The 18,297-nt window shown below is 44.5% G+C and overlaps 1 protein-coding gene across 1 annotated transcript in view; it reads right to left on the reverse strand.

Moving 5' to 3' along the window:
- The window catches only part of SPOCK2 (SPARC (osteonectin), cwcv and kazal like domains proteoglycan 2), a 56,015-nt gene extending 41,840 nt beyond the window's left edge, over nt 1-14,175 (reverse strand). The window contains exon 1 of the mRNA XM_067552711.1: nt 13,413-14,175. Within this exon, the coding sequence (XP_067408812.1) occupies nt 13,413-13,592 (180 nt within the window). The 5' untranslated portion in view covers nt 13,593-14,175. The remainder of the gene's footprint in view (nt 1-13,412) is intronic.
- Between the last annotated feature and the right edge of the window lie 4,122 nt (nt 14,176-18,297).

The raw sequence follows: 18,297 nt of genomic DNA on the forward strand, positions 1-18,297 counted from the left end.
TCTGCTCTGCATATCCATTACAGCAGCACTCAGGCACATTAGAGGAAACATGAAGACAGTGACTTTGAGAACCAAGGTGCACTGCACATCTCAGTGATCCCCAGACAGTTACTGAAAACCTCCTCATCCCCTATTCATGTGAATGAGTGGGAAGGAAAAGAAATGGAAACAGAAAAGATGAGCAGAAATCTCAACCCAGCCGCAGCAGTTGATAATGGCTGTAACATACAATAAATGTCACTGTACTGCCTGAGAATAGGAGCTGTCTTCCCAAATGGAGAAGAGACGACAGCAGTGGCTTTTAAAAGGAGACTTTCAGCAGCGCAGTAGGCTGCATTGACAAGTCACATGACTCCCGTTCCCTCTGGTGAAATACATTCACATTGTCAACAATGGGCCCAATTTTCAGAGGTGCTGAGCAGCTGCAGCTCTCAGGAAGCAGCTGCTCCCTTGCATTTCTGTTTAGATATAATTCTGCATTACAAGCGATGGTGATGGAGGGATGGCCAGATCTGTATTTCTCATCCCTTTGATTTTATTACTGTGGACATCTGCATGAAAATGGTCTCTGTTTCCTAGGTCACAGCAACCCTCACACGACATCCCCCTAGAGTCACGCTATGCTTCAGCTTGCCCATCAGTAAAATGGACTTAATAAACTTCCTTTACCTGCAGGAAATTATTGGGAGAGCTAGGCGGGAACTGGATTTTCTGTTCCATACAAATATTGAGATACTGAAAAATTTTATTCTCAATCAGAAAAAAAAAAAAAAACAGTTCTAGAAATGTTTCACGGGAGGGAAAGCCAAGAAAAATTCCATTTTGGGAGAACCAAAATGGAATTTTTCTGCTTGCCAGCTCCTGACCTGGACAGCAAGTGGCCCTGCTCCCCAGCTGTCTAGCTTCCCAGGTTCCTGCTAGGCAGGCAACCAGACGGGCTAGGGTGTTGGCATCCTGAGAGCCCACCAGGTAGACTGGCAGGGATCCAGGGAGCACCAAGTGTATACATGGGGAGCCATGGATCCTGAGAGCTGACCAGCTGGGAGCCTGGAGAGCCTGCTAGCTGGGCAGGCTGGGAACCCTGACAGCCAAACATCCCACAGAGCCACGTCTAGTGGGCAGACAGACAACTGGGCAGCCAAGGGAACCTACCTGCCAATTATTTGGCTGGTGGGATGGCAGGAAACATGGCAGGCAGAGTGTTTTCATCAAAAGTTGATGTAATCAACAGGTTCCCTTGAAACATTTTGATTCTGTGGAATCAGCGTTTTCCAACGGAAAACTACTCCATCAGAAAATTCTGACCAGTTCTAGTTATTAGGTTTTATCATCATCTGTGAAGTGCTTCGAGATCTTTGGATGAAAGATGCCGTAACAGTGCAGAATAATATTTCTACAGTTTTGTTTTAGTACTTATATAAGTTACCCTGCCCTGGTATGCAAGGAAGTCTGTGCTTATGAACATTGTAGTTCAGAGACACAGAGCACATTAGCTTCTAGGGCTGAATATGGATCAGTTAGATCTATTACCTTTGTTATAACAACATACCACAAATGTCAGTTAAAAAACAAAAAACAACCCAATGCTCTTGTTTCCAAGTCTTTAAAATACAAAGAGGCTGAGAATGAAAGAAGATACAGGATGGATTTACTTAATATCTTTGTGCCTCAGCTGCCTATATGTAAAATAGGGGTAACAACATTCCGTTTCTCCTACCTTTTGTCTATTTTGTCTTTTTAGATTGCAAACTCTTTGGAGCAGGGACGATCTTTATGTGTATGTACAGGGCCTGACACAACATGACCCCAAATGTGGAGATTCTACTGTAACACAAATAAATAACAAGAACTATTGTACATGGGCGTCAGCTGCTTTTAAAAACCTCACATTATGATGCTTTTAAACAGCCTTGGGCAACCTCACGGTGTCATGTCCCAACCTGGGACTTCACACCTTGTGAGTTAAAATCTATGCCTGTTGACAGTGTCCCATTAGCCACACAAGAAGACAGAAGAATGGGGCAAACCTGAACCCAATACAAGCAATGTCTTGTGTGTGCTAAGGCAGATGCAGAACAGAAGTTAGCCAACTCTCTACTAATCAGCAGGCTAAATGAGTTATCAACAATCTCTTCATTTTTTTCTTAATTAAGAGGTTTTTTAAAGACAATTTACTGATGGTTTTAGTTTTTGTGGCTTCAAAGATGGGTTAAGATATCTCAAACAGAGAGTTAAGGCTTCCTTTTTGTTTATAACTACAGAGGAGGGAGTACATGCAGGAACTAATGATTCTGTCCTAAGCAAACCTTAATACCCAGTCATTAGGAAAAAAAAAAAAACTAGCTGAAAAAACTAAGGGAATTAATAAACTGTTGGGGTTGGTTTGTTTAATTTTTTAAAAATCTGCCTTCCCAGTGACTGCATTAAAAAGTCTATTTTATTAGCAGGCTTTTCAATTTTCTAACTGGTCTAGTGGTAAAGGACCTAGACTAGCACTCATCTCACCTGAGTTCAAGTCCCACCTCCTCCACAGACTTCCTGTGCAACCTTGGGCAAATCTCTCCATGTCTTAATGCCCCATCTGTAAAATAGGTATAACAATCCTTCCTTTGTCTGCCCTGTCTGGTCTGTAAGCTTGTTAACGGAGGTGTGTATATACAGTACCTAGGACAATGGAGTTCTCATCTTGGTTGAGACCTTTAGGTGTCATAATAAAATAATCACCACCACCGACAGAACTGACTAGTCTCTAGAAGCCATCAATGTGCTCACTGCTGAGTATGCGGCTGGTCCCAGTGCTGTGTGCGTTACAGGTGTTCTGTTCCCATGCGCTCATTCCCAGGTTCTAGGTGTGCTGCAGAGGCATCTGATTCAGTCTCTGGATGGAGGGAGCACCTCACATTTGCCAGTGGCAACTTTGCACTAACCAATTAGTCAGTGATGCTGACAGGCTCAAGTGGAGTCCTGGCTAGTCCTTCCTGGTGAAAAAGATGGCAGCTGTGATGCAAGGCCTCAAGAGCAAGAGGGCTATAAAGCAGGGGAAAATAGGAGGTCAAAGAAGACCCATTCCTCGGGGGAGGGTGTATATAAAATAGTAACCTCAGATAGGATCCCCCCCCCCCCAAAACCAGGGACCATTTGAAGGGGAAAGGAGTGCAGTGGCCATCACTGGATACACCAGCCATAGGATATTATTAGAAACCCAGTCACATTAGCAGCATTTCCAAGTCATTCTGTGTTTCACTATATAGAGGGCTCATTGTAGCTACAATTTACTCGGAAAGCACTAAAACCTCAATGGAATGAATCCCTGGTAAAAATATCTCCTTGAACTCTGGATCACAGTGAAGTTCAAGGCAGGAGGGGCTGGAAACGAGAGGGGGCAATGCTATATATTCAGTACATGTACAGCATCTTGAGCCAAACACTCCTTCCACTCCGGTAGCTACCCTATTAGAAAAGCATCCTCTAATCCTCCCCCCTTCATATCCTCCTCATTGCTAAGTCTGCAGTGGCCCAGTTGATATTGGCTTGGAAATGAGCATGGGCACATGTCTGAAGGGCTGCGAACAAAAGTTAATGATGACAAATGGCAAAATATCAAGCTGTGGGAGGAGAAGAGGGACACCCTGGGGGTCAGAGTAAGGTCTAATGATCTGGAAGAGGGGAGTGACAGAATGTTAATTAAATGTGTAGGCCACACTAAGATGGGAGGGGCTGCGAACAACACAAAGGACAGAGAACAGATTATTACTGCTTCTTGGCCAAGATCAATATAACATCACATACCCCCTCTGTTGGGGGATGTACTCAACAATCTAATAAGTCTTAGGAGTCTTTGACAACTATTACCTAATATCTCATGACTATCATCTCATGGAACTGAGCACATGAACCATCCAGTCTCTCAAACATATCCTCATTAACATAAAGCTCGAGAGGCCATCTCCTCACTTCTTATCTTTCCAACAGATAAATCCTAGCTCTGGATCTTCGTAAGGTCCCCTCCATCATAGCTAATTTTATACCTTTCCAGAAGCCCCTGAGAATCTGAACCATGGAGTCAATGATGTATAAAATCCTTAGAAAATACCCCATGGGCACACTCCTCCCAACATCCCAGCACACACAAGCTGTACAAACAGACTCTGATGTACAAACAAAGCACCCCAACATGCAATGAACCCACAAACGCTACAGCATATAATTCTTTAACAAAGCTGGGAAAGGTGGATGCAGAAGGCATAAGCAATTAATTCTGCATGCTACATCATTAACTTGAGGAATCTTGCTCCACGGTCCCAACAGGGACACAGCCTGTGCACAGCAGTGACCTGTTTTGTCCCCACAGAGTTGGGGGCTGGAATTTACTGCATTCTCTGTTCCCCAGCACATCCCATCCTATATAACTCACCATGACTAATCCTCTCTAAACCAGAATCTCTGCAATGTCTACCCGTTCCTCAGTAACTTGTTAAAGAAGGGACCATGACAATATGACCCCATCAAGAGAGGAAGCTTTAAGTGGAGGATGGCAAACCCAGAATTAAAGGGGTGAGCGCCTCCCTCTAGACTAGCTTTCCACTTGGGAAAAGGTGAGGGGCAGTGGGGGGGAAGTCCTCGCTCAGTTAGTGCCAGTGAGATTCCCCCTGTGAAAACAGAGTGGGGGAACAGAAGAAGACATAGCCCTGTGGCCAGAGGGTTTTAAAAAACTAAAACAAAAAACAAAAAAGGCAACCAAACAAAAGCCCAGTTATTTCAATCACATTTCAGTGGAGGAACTTAATACCATTTTCCAGAGCCACAATGTACTGTACACCATCATCATCCGATAGCAAGAATGGCATATTTATACAGCACCTTTCACCCATAGGACCCCAATGCTTTTCTTATGCTATAGACAAAACATTTATGCCACCTCTGAAATGCAGCTGCCTCTGGCTTAGAGTTTGGTACAGGTCAGCAACGCACAGCAATTCCATACAAAAGTTTAGGGTGAGAAGGGAAGGATATCAGAACCAATTAACATTGAAGGGGGAGTTTAGGTAAGTCCCATGTAGCTACCCAAATTAGACTTTGGCCAGAAGAGCAGAACTAACACCTTCCCTATTCCAACAAAGCGGGCTGCTGGTTCTCCAATGACCCCAAAGTGGCCAAGACTGCAGTTTTATGGGCCATCCCAAAGACATGAACTTGGAAAAGCATGGTGCTATCTAATGCCATGCCCGGCTAGTGACTTAGCAATAACTGAGACGAAAAAGCCACCTACTGATCCCAACATCACTTCCTGGGCTATCCTCAGAGGCCATGTACCCAAGTATTGACCAGGTCAAACCCTTCTTAGGTCTTGCTTTCCTCACAAGAGGTGACCAGGTCACATGCAAACATGATATGGGTACAGATCCCTTTGGTCCCCTTGAGCTTGACCATAGAGTGCAAATTCTGCTTTTGCTGTTCTGCTTCCCAGGTTTGGTAACTAAGGACAGACAAATGAATTACCCACATAACTGGAAAGGTCTCTCCTCAGATCTGAGCTGAGGGACTCTGATCCTCCCTCTTTCTTGCTGCCCATTCTTAACACAATGCTTTCTATGCCATTCAGAGGGCTTTGTTCCAGCAAATTATTAAATATTTAGTTACTTCTTAACTAGGGAGTGGAATATGATGGAAGTCACTGGCTGGGAAACCATGATGCTGCTCTAGAGCAGAGTAAGGACACAGGGAGGAAAATGAAGAGAGAGGGAAAAAGCAAAAAGCTTTTTTTGCTTCCCCAGAAGAATTGCACATTTTAGGCAGGAATGTGCTGATGAGGCAATTGGCACCATGAGTGGGATATTGGTTTGCTTTTGTAAATTATACTCATAAAGGTAAAAACATTTTATAAAACTGGCTCTAGCCCCAACCCAAATGTCTACACTGCAGTTTTATAGTAGCCTGAGCCCCCAAGAACCCAAGTCAGCTGACACAGGCCAGCAAGGCAGTTTTATTGCAGTGTAGACATACCTTTAGGGTCAGTTATGGTGGTATTCATTATACCTTTCCCTGGGAACTAGACATAGGCCACCAGTTCATTTCACACAGCCTCCCAAGCAGCTACCAGCTGGTAACTTTCAGTCACTACAGACCTGGCGTGGATACTGGCCAGTGACCTAGATGGGAATGGCTCTATATTTCCCTGATACCCTAGATACATCTACACTGAGACTGGTGGGGGAATAACTTCCAGCTTGAGCTTGATCACAGCTAGCATGCTAAAAACAGCACTGTAGCCATGGCATGGGTGGTGGGATGGGCTACCTACTCCAAGTGTGATCCCATCTGAGACCCTCAGTATGTCCTCAGACAGCCACCCCATGGCAGCTACACTGCTAGTCCAAGTGAGATGTGTGGCTTAATATATTACTCTTTGTGTCATGAAACAAATACCATAAAACATACCAGATGCACAATTCAGTCAAGTTAAAGCTGCTGTAGAAATCTTCAGCTGCTGCTGAGCTGACTTCTAGCTATGCACCCTCTATGCAGCATTAGTTATTTTATCATGTACATTATTAAGACTATCTTATAATAATACTTTGTATTAAGAACTGGGTCATTTATTCATTCAACATCTTGATTGGTTAAAAAATGATCACATGATAGTAGGGTAATGACACAATCTAAACAAGTACAAATGCAAACAAGAAGGGCTATCATCTGTGCCTTACGCCACCATTGACAACTGACGACTTTCCCCAGGCTGACTAACATCACAGTTCCACCAAAAGTACCTCAGGAAGAGTCAGTCATCTTTTCCATTGTCTCCCATTGGGGACATAGATATGTGGCCAGATGGGGGCGCACTTGAGCTCACTTTTATGTGCTGACATTTTTATGCTTGCAAATTGTGAGTTGGCATAACTCCATTGGCTCCGACAGCGCCTGTGCAGGTTTACAGGATATCAACTGAGGATCTGGCCCAAAGACATCACTAAACAGTTTTCTATGTAGACGTCCTTCTCCTGTCTACTATAATTATAATAAAAGCAACATAATTAGTGTTAATAGGATATTGTGGCTGCAAAGTCAGAAAATCCCACAAGTTAAGGTTTCTCCCACAAAATTATCCCAGAGAGTGTGGATGGGATGATGTTGCAAGAAATATCTTAAGTTGTAAAATTTTCTGACTCATAAAGGCTTAATTTTGCAAGTGTTAAGATGTTTTGCATTTTATATAACTTTTTATTTTTAGTATTGGGGAGGGGCAGGTGGAGAGACAATCCAGTGCAGTTTAGCTTATCTTACAAGTTCCACAGACTGCACCAGTGGAGACTAGACATCATCAGAGGCACTACCCTGCACTAGAGGGTCACAGTTCAGCAGCGATATGGGCATCACGTAGGTTTTTAATTCCAACAGGAAAAACATAATGGAATAGAGGTTTAAAATCAGAAAACCATGGCACAGTGATATTTTTTCTTCCCTATCTGATATTCCCATGCACAGAAAACATGTATCCTGGTGCAGTGAAAATCTCCACTGGTAAAGCATTCTACCTCTTTAAAATCCAAAGATGGCATTCTGGGTGGATGGCTAGGTTCCTCTTGCTAAGTCTAAGGAGAAGAGAAATGAACAATGGCAAAGCAGTGAAAATGCTGATCTTGGACAGTGAAATGGAATTCATCTTGGTCTGACAAAGCACAGTATTTTTATCTCAATCAATAGCCTTCATTCTCATGTCATAATTAGTAATATTTCAGCATTTGGCAGCTCCATGCAGGTGTGGCTTTCTGATGATGCATAGCCTTCGAGAACCAGACTGGATCAGCACAGCCTCCCAGAAAGAGAAGAGAGAGGGAGAGTGCACGATAGCAAATACAGTGGAACAATTTCCCAAACAACTGCAAGAACAATTGAGTTTGTTCTAGCCATGCTGCAGGGAACGCAGTAGGATGGATTTTCCACTGCCAAATACTTGTGTTTCCTCATTCTGTATCTCATCTCCTCTTTAGTTTGCTTCCTACATTAGATGACAAGAGCACAGTATATCAGTTAGCTTAGTTAGAATTTCTCTGCCATTTAAATAGCTAATTGTGTACAGTATTTCTCAGCAGAAATAAATTCCTAATTGTTTCAGAGCTTCATTTAGGCCTGGGACATAGTAGAATGTGATTTCAACCCTGCCTAAGAAACTTTAAAGAGCAAAAATATACATGTATGCACAGACACACAAACAAAAACTCCTGCCCTCCCAGTTATGCAGACACACATATTTAATACATAGGCATCCATTCCTGCACAATCGTGTTTGCCAGTGTGCCAGAGCATACAAATGTAGACATGCACACACAGCAAAGGTGCACACATTCCTCTGTCAACAATTTAGCTTTCTTTCCCCTGTATACATAGAAACACAAATAAATGGTGCTGGTGACAGGGGCCTGCAATCATTGCTCCCAAAATGGGTCATCCTCCTCCCCAACAACCCTGAATTGGCCATACTGCACAGACTCTTGCTGGACATGTTAACAGATTTAGCAAAGAAAAGGACGTACTCAGACTTCATCTCAGTGCATCCGAGCCCTAATGTATCAAGGGCTGCGAAGCCACTCCAGACTTGCACTTCTGATTTCCCAGAGGACCCCAAAGACATCCAATTGAAATGGGCACCTTTTCCCACGTTACTTTCTCTGCCAATACACAATAGATTATACTTCAGTCAACCAGACTCCTGTAAACATCTAAAACCTTACTCAGGCTAACAAGTTACTGCAAGTGTGATTTACCAGTCCTGCATCAGAATGTATTCATATCAGGTCTCTACTGGGAAATAGTTAGCAGGGAAACACCCCTTTCCTTTTATCCTCTCCCCTTTATCTATTAAACTAATTTGTTTATTTAACAGGGAATTACAGCTCACCCCCAGCAACTCACTTAGAGCTCTGAGCCATACATATTCATGATCACATACACACCACTGCAGCTTGAAAGGGATGCTCTACGTACTGCTAGCTCTTCTCATGGGCGCAGAGTCCTTTTTTGATAAGGGGAATTTCTGGATTAATTTAGGTGCTCATGTTTAAATGAAAGACTAACAGCACTTGTAGATCCAAGCACAGCAAGAACAAACACTGCTTAAAGCTTCCTTTGCACACCTCTGATCTGCAATAGCCCAGCTGCTGCAGTCCTGTATGTCTCCTGAATACAGCCTGACCACCTCTGTAATGTAGCTTTGTGATATAGACAAATACCCACAGGTGACCAGGATAATTCACCCCACCTGCTTTTACTTGTAATCCCTCTGGGATTTGAAACAAGATATCAAGAGGGGAAAGGTTCGTCCATTAACTCAGTTTTTAAAATAAATTATTCCACAAACATCCACACAAGTGATCGTGTAATTTTCTTCTAAGTCTCTGTTATTTAACAGCTAATTCGGTCATCAGGAAGCTTTCGCTACCTTTCACCTTTGGAGCCCTGAGTTCAAATTCAGACCATGTCACCCACAAGTAAAATGGTCACTCTAGTCCTAAATGGACATTTCAGGGTATCTGAGTCTCTCTGTTCAGGGGAGATCTGAGACTGGAAAAGAAGGAAGTGTTGCAGCTCAGAACAGAGGAGCACTGGCTTTACCATGGGAGGGAAACTTTCACACATCCACAGCATGCCCAGCCCTAAGGCCTGGAGGGCCAGGACTGTTAGTTCCTTATTTAGCCTGTCAGCAGAAACCCACTAAAATGGGAGACCCAGTAAATCTACAAGCCTTCAATAAGAGATACAGAGCAGTATTCTTTAGCAGACAGAATCACATATAACTAACTAGCTGGTTAATTCTTCTTCCCATGAATTTTATCAGTGTTCTAATTTGATGCTTATGAAAGTGTGGGGCCAATATCTTTATCTTCTAGACCTAGCATGTGAGATGTGTGTGTGAGCTTCCCACATAACTCTGTCAATGCACCACAATCCTAATTTGCCAGGCCCCCTGCTATTCCAGTCCCAGATCTTCACATAACTTTGTCAAAGCATCTCAATCCTGATCTGCAACACCCTCCTCTGCTCCAGTCTTGAGCAGAAATGGACAAGTATTCCATACCATATATTGGTCTTAAACATGAACAACATCCACTGGCATTTAGAATGAGATCCACCATGCTCATTTCAGTGATAACCTATACCTGATTTATTTCACTCTTACAGAATTCCTCAGGCCGTAAGATATTCTCAGATCAATAACTACTTCATGAGTATAATCATTAAGAGGCAGTAAAAACTCCAACTTGTCTTGGACAGTAATAAAATAATATTAACTAAAATACTGGAACTAAATACAGCTGCTTATTATTATTATTATTGACTACATATAATTGTGAAGGTTACTGGATTTGCAGTGTCCTGAACTGAACGTGTTGAATTATTTGTAGGACAGGTTAGCAATATTCAATTACACTGGCTGCAATGCTAGCATCGCACAAACCTGACAAAAACTTCAACTGGGGCCCACAGGACCTCCTGTCTTTATCCCTCAGAGCCAGAGGTAAACTCTGATAAACTGGTTATGACAGCTCTTCGAAGTGTTCTTCTGCCTTGCAGAGATTCCCTGAGACCACCAAATTCATTGCACTCAACAATATATGTTGCAGTACAGGGCTTGAAGAACCATCAGGAAAATTATTCAGATACTGAGTCACCTGCCTTCATTAAAAAAATAATTTTACTAAACACATTTGTGGCTATTTATTTCTGGATCAAGTCGTCACCAAACATCTATTAGCATTAGCCATGGGTTTAGCCGATTTCCCCTCTGTTTCTATTCACAAAGTCATAGAAATTAGAGATGGAAAAGACCTATTCAGTCTTCTAGTCCACCACAACCTCCGTGCAAAGAACATGATTCATGAATGCAGGATTGTACCTAGTTGTTCAAGTCTATTGATAGCAGATGGTAGTTAATATGTTCAGTATATAAGCAACTTGGTCTTATTTAACAAGAAGGTTCAAAATATAACGCAAGACAATCAACTGGACTTTCAGAGCCAATATTTTGTAAGAATACATAATGATACGTAATAGACAAATTCATAATGGAAACCTTAACATATAAGCTTGGCTCACTCAGTCTTTATGTCAAACAGGTAACAGACAATTTGACTGGTTACATTTATGAAACATACACTCTATCATAACCATGAAACCCTATAAATCACCATTCCTATTGATTAGCTGAGAGCATATGTATGTACAGATCCCAAACCCTTTAATACGTGTTATTTCTTCAAAGGTTGAGCTGCAAATGTGCATAATCCTTTGCAAATATGATATGTCTGGGCTGAGTCAATCTGACAGAAATGAGGAACTCCATCCTTTAGTGTCTCTGATACTAAATGTTCCAGAAGGAGGGGGAAATGACCTTTGTGAACAAAGAAAAAGCTAAGTGATATTTATATGGTGTTAAGAGAGCAAAAATCAACCCTTTTCTAAGTTGTATTACTTAATCAAAATGCTTTTCCTCCTGATGTAATAGCCACTAAGTAAAACTATAACTGCTCCCAGCTAAGGATCTGACATTCTTATAGCCCCTGAGCTTTTTAAACACAGAAAAAGATGTCATGTCTCTGTTGAAAAATAGTCATGCATTTTCCCCTGTGATTACAGGTGCTCATAAACAGAGTGCTGCATAAACATAAGTGAAAGGAAACCTCTGATTCTGCCTCCTCCCCCCTAATTACTAAGCACTGGCAAGGGTATGCAGGAGGCTCCCTCTTCTGTGATCCAAGCACCCAGAAGGGACTTTTAGATCAATTAATAATTTACACTGCAATCCAGTTCAGACCCCTGAGAAGAAGCTAGCTCATCAGTTCCATCCCAGCCTCTTCAGTCCAGTGGTCCTCTCTTCTTAGTTAACCTTAATCAACATTAGCAAAAAATAAGATAGAATAAAAGTTTATAAGCAAAAGAGAGAAAGAGACCCAGCCTACTTTGTGCTGACAAATACAGTATACTTATGAGCAGTTAGTGGTTTTACAGACCAGGTTCCACACATCACCCAGGGCAGACTATAAAAGCATCAGATGTATATTTAAACAAATCTCTAAAACTAGGAGCTATTCAAGTCTAATGCATTTTCCTTCCACAGTAACGCTGCCCCTATGCTATCTCCTCTGGAAACTTCCTTTAACACATTTTGGTGGCTGTGATCAGGTTCTCAGTTCCCTGCAGCCTCCACCCTATGCTGACACAAGATAAATCAACACCAGTCCTAAAGAATGAAAAACGCATGAAGGGGAGTTCAAGCCATTATTTTCCCACCCACCCCCAATCTATTGCTTAGCACATTTTATAAACCTTTATTACAAAAAAAAAAAAAAAAACAAAAACAAAAAAAAAAACCCATCAACATCAAGAGAGAAAAAGCGATTTCCCATGTTTGTCTGTGTTTTGACACCTGGATTTTGCTGCTTTCTTTGCATCCATAATTATTTCCATTCGGCTCCCTCCTACTTTTCTCTCTCTTTCTACTCTCGCTTTTTAAATTATTTTGTCTGTCATTTTGTTGTCTGATCCTGCCATCCGGAAACCATTAGTGTGGCTCCACTAATGTAATGAGGATGAAGCAGCAGAACGTAGAGCCGCTAGGATCAGATAGCTCGGGTGTAATTTATGTACAGGCAGTAACTGAGCAGGGGGACACATGTCAATAAAAACGCCACCGTTTGTCTGCGGTATTTTCAAACTCACACATTCACACTTGCCTAGCTCTTAATGCACAGGTCTAGACGCTGAATGAAGGTGCTTATTAACAACAGCCCAGCAGCAAATCGGAGCCACGTATAACCTTGCCAAACGCACCGTTACAAGCTCATTAGAGCTCTTGTGAACGGCTTTGTTTTCGCCGAACGATGCAGCAAGCTGCCCTTGCTGCAAAACTGTTCTGTGTTCTGTGCAACAAATGCCTCCTCTTCCCTCTAATTAAAGGCCACCGTTTGCAAGGGGAGTGATCACCTTCAGCCCAACTCGCCCTGCCGCCGTGCAATCTAAGACAATCAGCTGCTGGCTGCTGCCTAGCCTGTGCACGCGCTGTTCTGGCTGCCATCTCCCCGCTGCCTGCCTGTCTCAATGCAAAATTAAACAGGTTTGCAGAGGAAGTCATTTCATTTTTCCACAGGCGAATTGCGCTTGGCATTTGCTCAGCTCCCTGCTTTTTCGAAGCCTGTCCAGTTGTATTTAAATCTCTTCCCCATAATAAAATAAAATAATAATAATAATAATAACTCCCTATACGTGCAGATCCATTTAGAGTAGCCAGAGATTGCAATGCTGTCACCAGCAGCTCTTTGCACATCAAGTCATTTTTGGTTCTCAGCAGCCTCCCCTGACCCCTCCCCTCCTGCAGGGTGGACCTCATGCTAGAGGGGTTTAGGCGGTAGACTCACGTCTCGGAAGCGGTTCCAGTGTTTGATCTTGCCGCTGTACTGGGAAATGGAAGACAGCCATTGCTCGTCCTCCATAAAATTGCCGGGGTGTTCTCCGTCTTTACCCCCTTTGCTGTCCCCTTCGGCCAAGGCGATGGCCAGCAGCAACAGCGGCACCAGACACCAGCCTGGGGCTCTCATCTCTGCTCTCGGTCTTATTCCGCCACCTCCCGCAAAGCAATTCCCTCGCTGCTCCCCCGGCTCGGGGAGAGACGGATGGTGGCTGCTCGGTGAAATGTGACCTGATTATGAGATGCCCGGCTCTGAACGCCAGAGCTGGAAGCACCGCTAGGATTACGGAGTCTGCGCCAAAAGAGGCTGGGGCTTAAGTCACTGTAGCCTCGGCATCGCACTTGACATCACACCTGTTCAGCGGGACCCCCCCAGCCCGGCCGGCCGGGCCGGGCCGCGCGTCATTTCTCAGTGACTCTGGGCAGCGGCGTGACCAAAGGGCCCCCGGCCAGGCCGGCGCTTCACCGCCTAGGGCGGGGCGAGCCCCGGGAGCGGGCGGGAGACGCGGGAGACGCTGCAGTGGCCGGGCCGGGCAAAGGCGCGGCCGGAGGGGTGGGAAACACGCCCCGCGGCGAGCTGGAGCTGTGGGGCGCAGACCGGCTGCGGCGGCGGCTCCGACTGAACCGCGTGGCCCGTTATAACCCCGGGCCTGGGACGAGCTGCCGGGCCGCGTGCGGGGCTGAGCCCGGGACAAGCAAACCAGCCCCCGGCCGCCCCGCGCGGAGCCAAGCCAGCCCAGCGCGGGGTGTCAGCGGGGCCGCCCGGCCCGGCCCGTGTCTCCGACCCAGGAGCCCCAGGCAGGCAGGCACGTCCCTCGGCCCGCCAGGGCGCCTGGGTGATGAACGGGGCGGCAGAGCCCGGCGGTCTGGGAACGGGCTGCAACAGGGCAGCGAGGCGGCGGCGGCTGGCTGGGCACCCTCGGTGGGAGCGGGGCTTTCCGGGTGATTGCGTCTGGGGGAAGCTCCAGAGGGAGTTTTTGGGCTGTGCTACCCCCTGCTGTTGTCAAAACGCAGACGATCCACATCGGGGGTTTTCAACCCTTTTTTATTCTCATGGGCGGACCCCTGCCATATTTTGACGGACGGCGCAGACCCCTTTAGAAATCTTGGACATCGGCTGCAGACCCCAGGTTGAAAACCCAGTGATCCACAGCCATCCCCCTTTCTGACAACAGAGAGGTGTCCAAACTGCGGGGCTTGCCCCCCTAGTGGGGCGTGGGGGAACCTTGGCGGGGCCTGGATCAGACCCTCAGAGGGCAGAGAGGAAGCACCACTCAGCCCTGCCCAGCCCCCTCGCTGCAGCCCCAGCCTCTGCTCCCAGCTAGGGCCCTGAGCCAGGCCCGCCCCTAGCTGGGGCCCATAGCCCGCTTCTGGCAAGCCACGGCTCCCAGCCCAGGCCCTGCAGCCCCATTCATGGACCTAGGCCCCACAGCTGCAGCCCTGCCCCCGCCCCAATTCAGGCCCTAGCTCCCAGCCCTGCTCAGAGCCCGTGACCCTGACTTTGGCCCCGCTGCCAGCCCCGGTTCCTGATTGAAGCTCGTGGGAGGTGCAACCCCAAAAGTTTGGGGACCACTGCCTTAAATAGTACAGCCTGTTTAGGCACTACTGGAGCCAAGTGGAGCCCAGATCCTGCATCCGTCAGCCCCCTGCTTCAGCACAGAGCCCCACTGAAGTCAATGAGGTTTTGCAGAGTCACCCACCCAAAGCTCGTTATAGAATTAGGGCTTGACTGTGTGAAGTGCTGTCAAATGCACAAAGGAATCAACTGGATAAAAGAGAAAATATTTTTCACAAACTTCTTCTATAGTAACGGTAGGTGTTATTTGTCACCAGAATAGGTACAACATGTTCAGACAAATGTGAATTTCAAGATGATACCATCCCTTTAAAGGGTTACACTCTTAGAATGGCTGCTAGGAATTTAAATTGTTTCCTGTATGAGAGAAAAATAGGTGATGTTTACATCAACTGTAAAGCAAAGAGGAGCCAAAAAATCTGTAGGCACAAAACATGTTGATCACATGGGACCAGATTCATTTTTCAAACAAGGTTGGCTTTCAGTCCTAGAAATTAACAATACTGAAGACAATCTGCAGAAGAGGAAACAGATGAACATGCTCTTAACTCTCCCCTGGATGTAAACTGAAACAGAACTAAAAGTAAGTGTGAGTGGGGTATACACACACACACACACACACACACACACACACAAAGATGGAGACATACATTGCTGCATTTTCAGGTAACCTGCAGGCTGGAAAAGCATTCAGAGAATTTATATTGCAATTAAACTACAAGGACTGGAGGGGTTTAAAAACCAGTTATCCATTAAAAAAAAATCATAGGCTGAGGCCTTAATCTTTGAAGCAGTATCCATGACCCTATGTTAATGGTGGTTTCTTATCACAACAGCAGTTACTGGCTGTCTATTTGAGTTAATACAAATTCAATGTTGAAGCTCTGAGTTGATGCTGGCTTATGTTCTCTGCCACTTGGACTCAGAGGCAGCTAGAACAGAACAGACTGTCCACCATATTTCTACTGTACACTTGGACCAACCAGTGGGAGGAGGGGAAGAGGAAAAATAATTTAGGAGAACAGGGACCCAGTCCTTCTCCCCACTCATCTTGAGGAAAAAGTACAATTAAAATATAACTAGGTGAGTATGTGTGGAGCAGATTCAGGTCCCTTTCCTCCTTAATTGCTTTCATTTGCCTTGTCTTTCCCCTCTGCTCTTCAGTCACTTCTCCCTGCTGTTGAACATGTAGACCCATGCCAAGGCCCGGGGCGGCAAGTCTAAAAGGACTCCTTACAGTCTGACACTCACCTACTGACTTTAATTCTCTCCCATCCACCCCGACTACCAGCATGTCCTCTCCCCCTCCACACAGATGGAGCTTGTCACATTAGAACGTAGCCCATACCATGAAGACTGATTTCAGTTCTGGCAGACCAGGAAAAAGGAGAAGAGAAAGTCAAGTATAGAGAGGAATCCTGGCACTGAGGAGGGCTCTGTCCCTAGGATATGGCAGATATGGTTAAGCAGGAGAAATGTCAGAGAAGACGTTCTGAACTGCACTTTGCTTTCTGAAGCCAAAGTAGTTGCAGAGTCTGCCCATGTAGAGTTCATTGTAGGACCTTTAGCCCAGATTTTAAAAGGTATTTAGGCATTTCTGTGCTGTCTTGCAACACTTGCCTGCTTTAGGAGACTGTCTCATTTGCAAAAGGGATTTAGGCACTTTGGAGCCTAAATCTCATTGACTTAAGGAGATTTAGTTTCCTAAGTGTGTAAATCCCTTTTGCAAATGAGACTTAGGCTCCTAAATAAGGTAGGTGTTGCAGCACTGAGCATAGCAGCACGTAAATAGTTTTAAAAAATCTAGGCCTTATTGCTTATTTTCAATCCTTTTGATCTGGGGAGAGTGGAAGACAACATCCCCCTGCTGTCCTTATAGCTCCAGAGGAGCAACACATGCACAGAGCATTGTGACACACGTCAAACGTTTTGGCCTTTGATCCAGACTTATCCTATTACGTACCTACCTGTAGAATATGGGCAAGACGTCCTTTTGTAAAACCTGAATACAATGAACTAGAGGATACCAATTTATTTAAAACACATCATTTGCATTTTCTGGGATAGCATCCCCCTGCTTCCATTCTAGCTACATATCATCTGAGGCTAATCTGCCCTCTTTCAGATGACTCCAGGCTTCACTGACTAGCAGGAGTACTGTCAGTTCTCAGCAAGATGGCCACCACCAGGAGGAAACTCAAATTTCAATTTCAAGTAGTTTATTTAAAGAAAATAAACTTTAGTTCCAAATACGTGTGTCTGTCAATACATGAGCAGTACTTCCACCCTGTGACTTTGCAAGTTTTTGTGCTGAGCAACATAAATCTGTGAAATTGCTATCTAATAAGGGCCTTCATCCAGCAATGAGCTCCACATGGATGGAGGTCCACTAACTGCAGGATCCATGCCTAGGTTTTCAAAAAAGTATATTTCTGAGTGGAAAAAAGCCACAGATTCAGTTTTAATACGCATTTGTTTAAGATGTTAAAACGAAGTTCCTTTCAAGGTAGAACACCAGCTGGTTTTGAAGGGATAATGCACTTCAATTCATTTGTACAGTGACTTCCATAAACCAGTTTAATAAAATGTTTAATTGTAATTCATACATTATAAAAATGAAATATTTATTTTAAAAGATCATAATTCTAGGAAAAGTCCTCCCAGATCCATTGAAGTTCTATTCTGCTATTTTAGTCCCATATCTCATGAACAAAAATAGTGTGCTTTATTTTATGTGAGTATTCCCAGTGTGTAATAATGTTAAGTAGATGCATAACTGTTTGTGGGATTGCACTATAGAGCCCAATTCCACCCCCCTTTTGTTAATACATTTATGTTAATGGAATTGCTTGCAAAGTAAGGTCTCACACCTGCACACGCTTACAAATACTCTTAACATTATTCAGTGGGATTAACACAGATGGGTAAAGTAAGCACATGCATAACTTTTTACAGGATCAGAGCCTAGGTACCACTCAGTATGAGAGTGTGTGACAAAGTGTAGGTTTACACTTTGAGCTGGGGGTGTGTGATCCCCAGCTTGAGGAGATAGACCCCCACTAGCACACTAAAACAAAAATGTAAGTGCGGCAGTGTGATAAGCATAAGTGGCTAATCACCCCAGTACATACCCATCTGAGTATCTAGGTATGCACTCAGGGTGGCTAGCCCTGCCCGCTGCTTGTGCCGCCATAGCTACACTCTATTATTACTGCGCTAGTTCAGTCAGAGCTAGTATGGGTATGTCTCTGGAAATTAC

The sequence above is a fragment of the Emydura macquarii genome, unplaced genomic scaffold (genome assembly GCF_026122565.2).
Source record: "Emydura macquarii macquarii isolate MOO-44397 ecotype Brisbane River unplaced genomic scaffold, CSIRO-AGI_Emac_v2 contig_1390, whole genome shotgun sequence".
Classification (NCBI taxonomy): domain Eukaryota; kingdom Metazoa; phylum Chordata; order Testudines; family Chelidae; genus Emydura; species Emydura macquarii.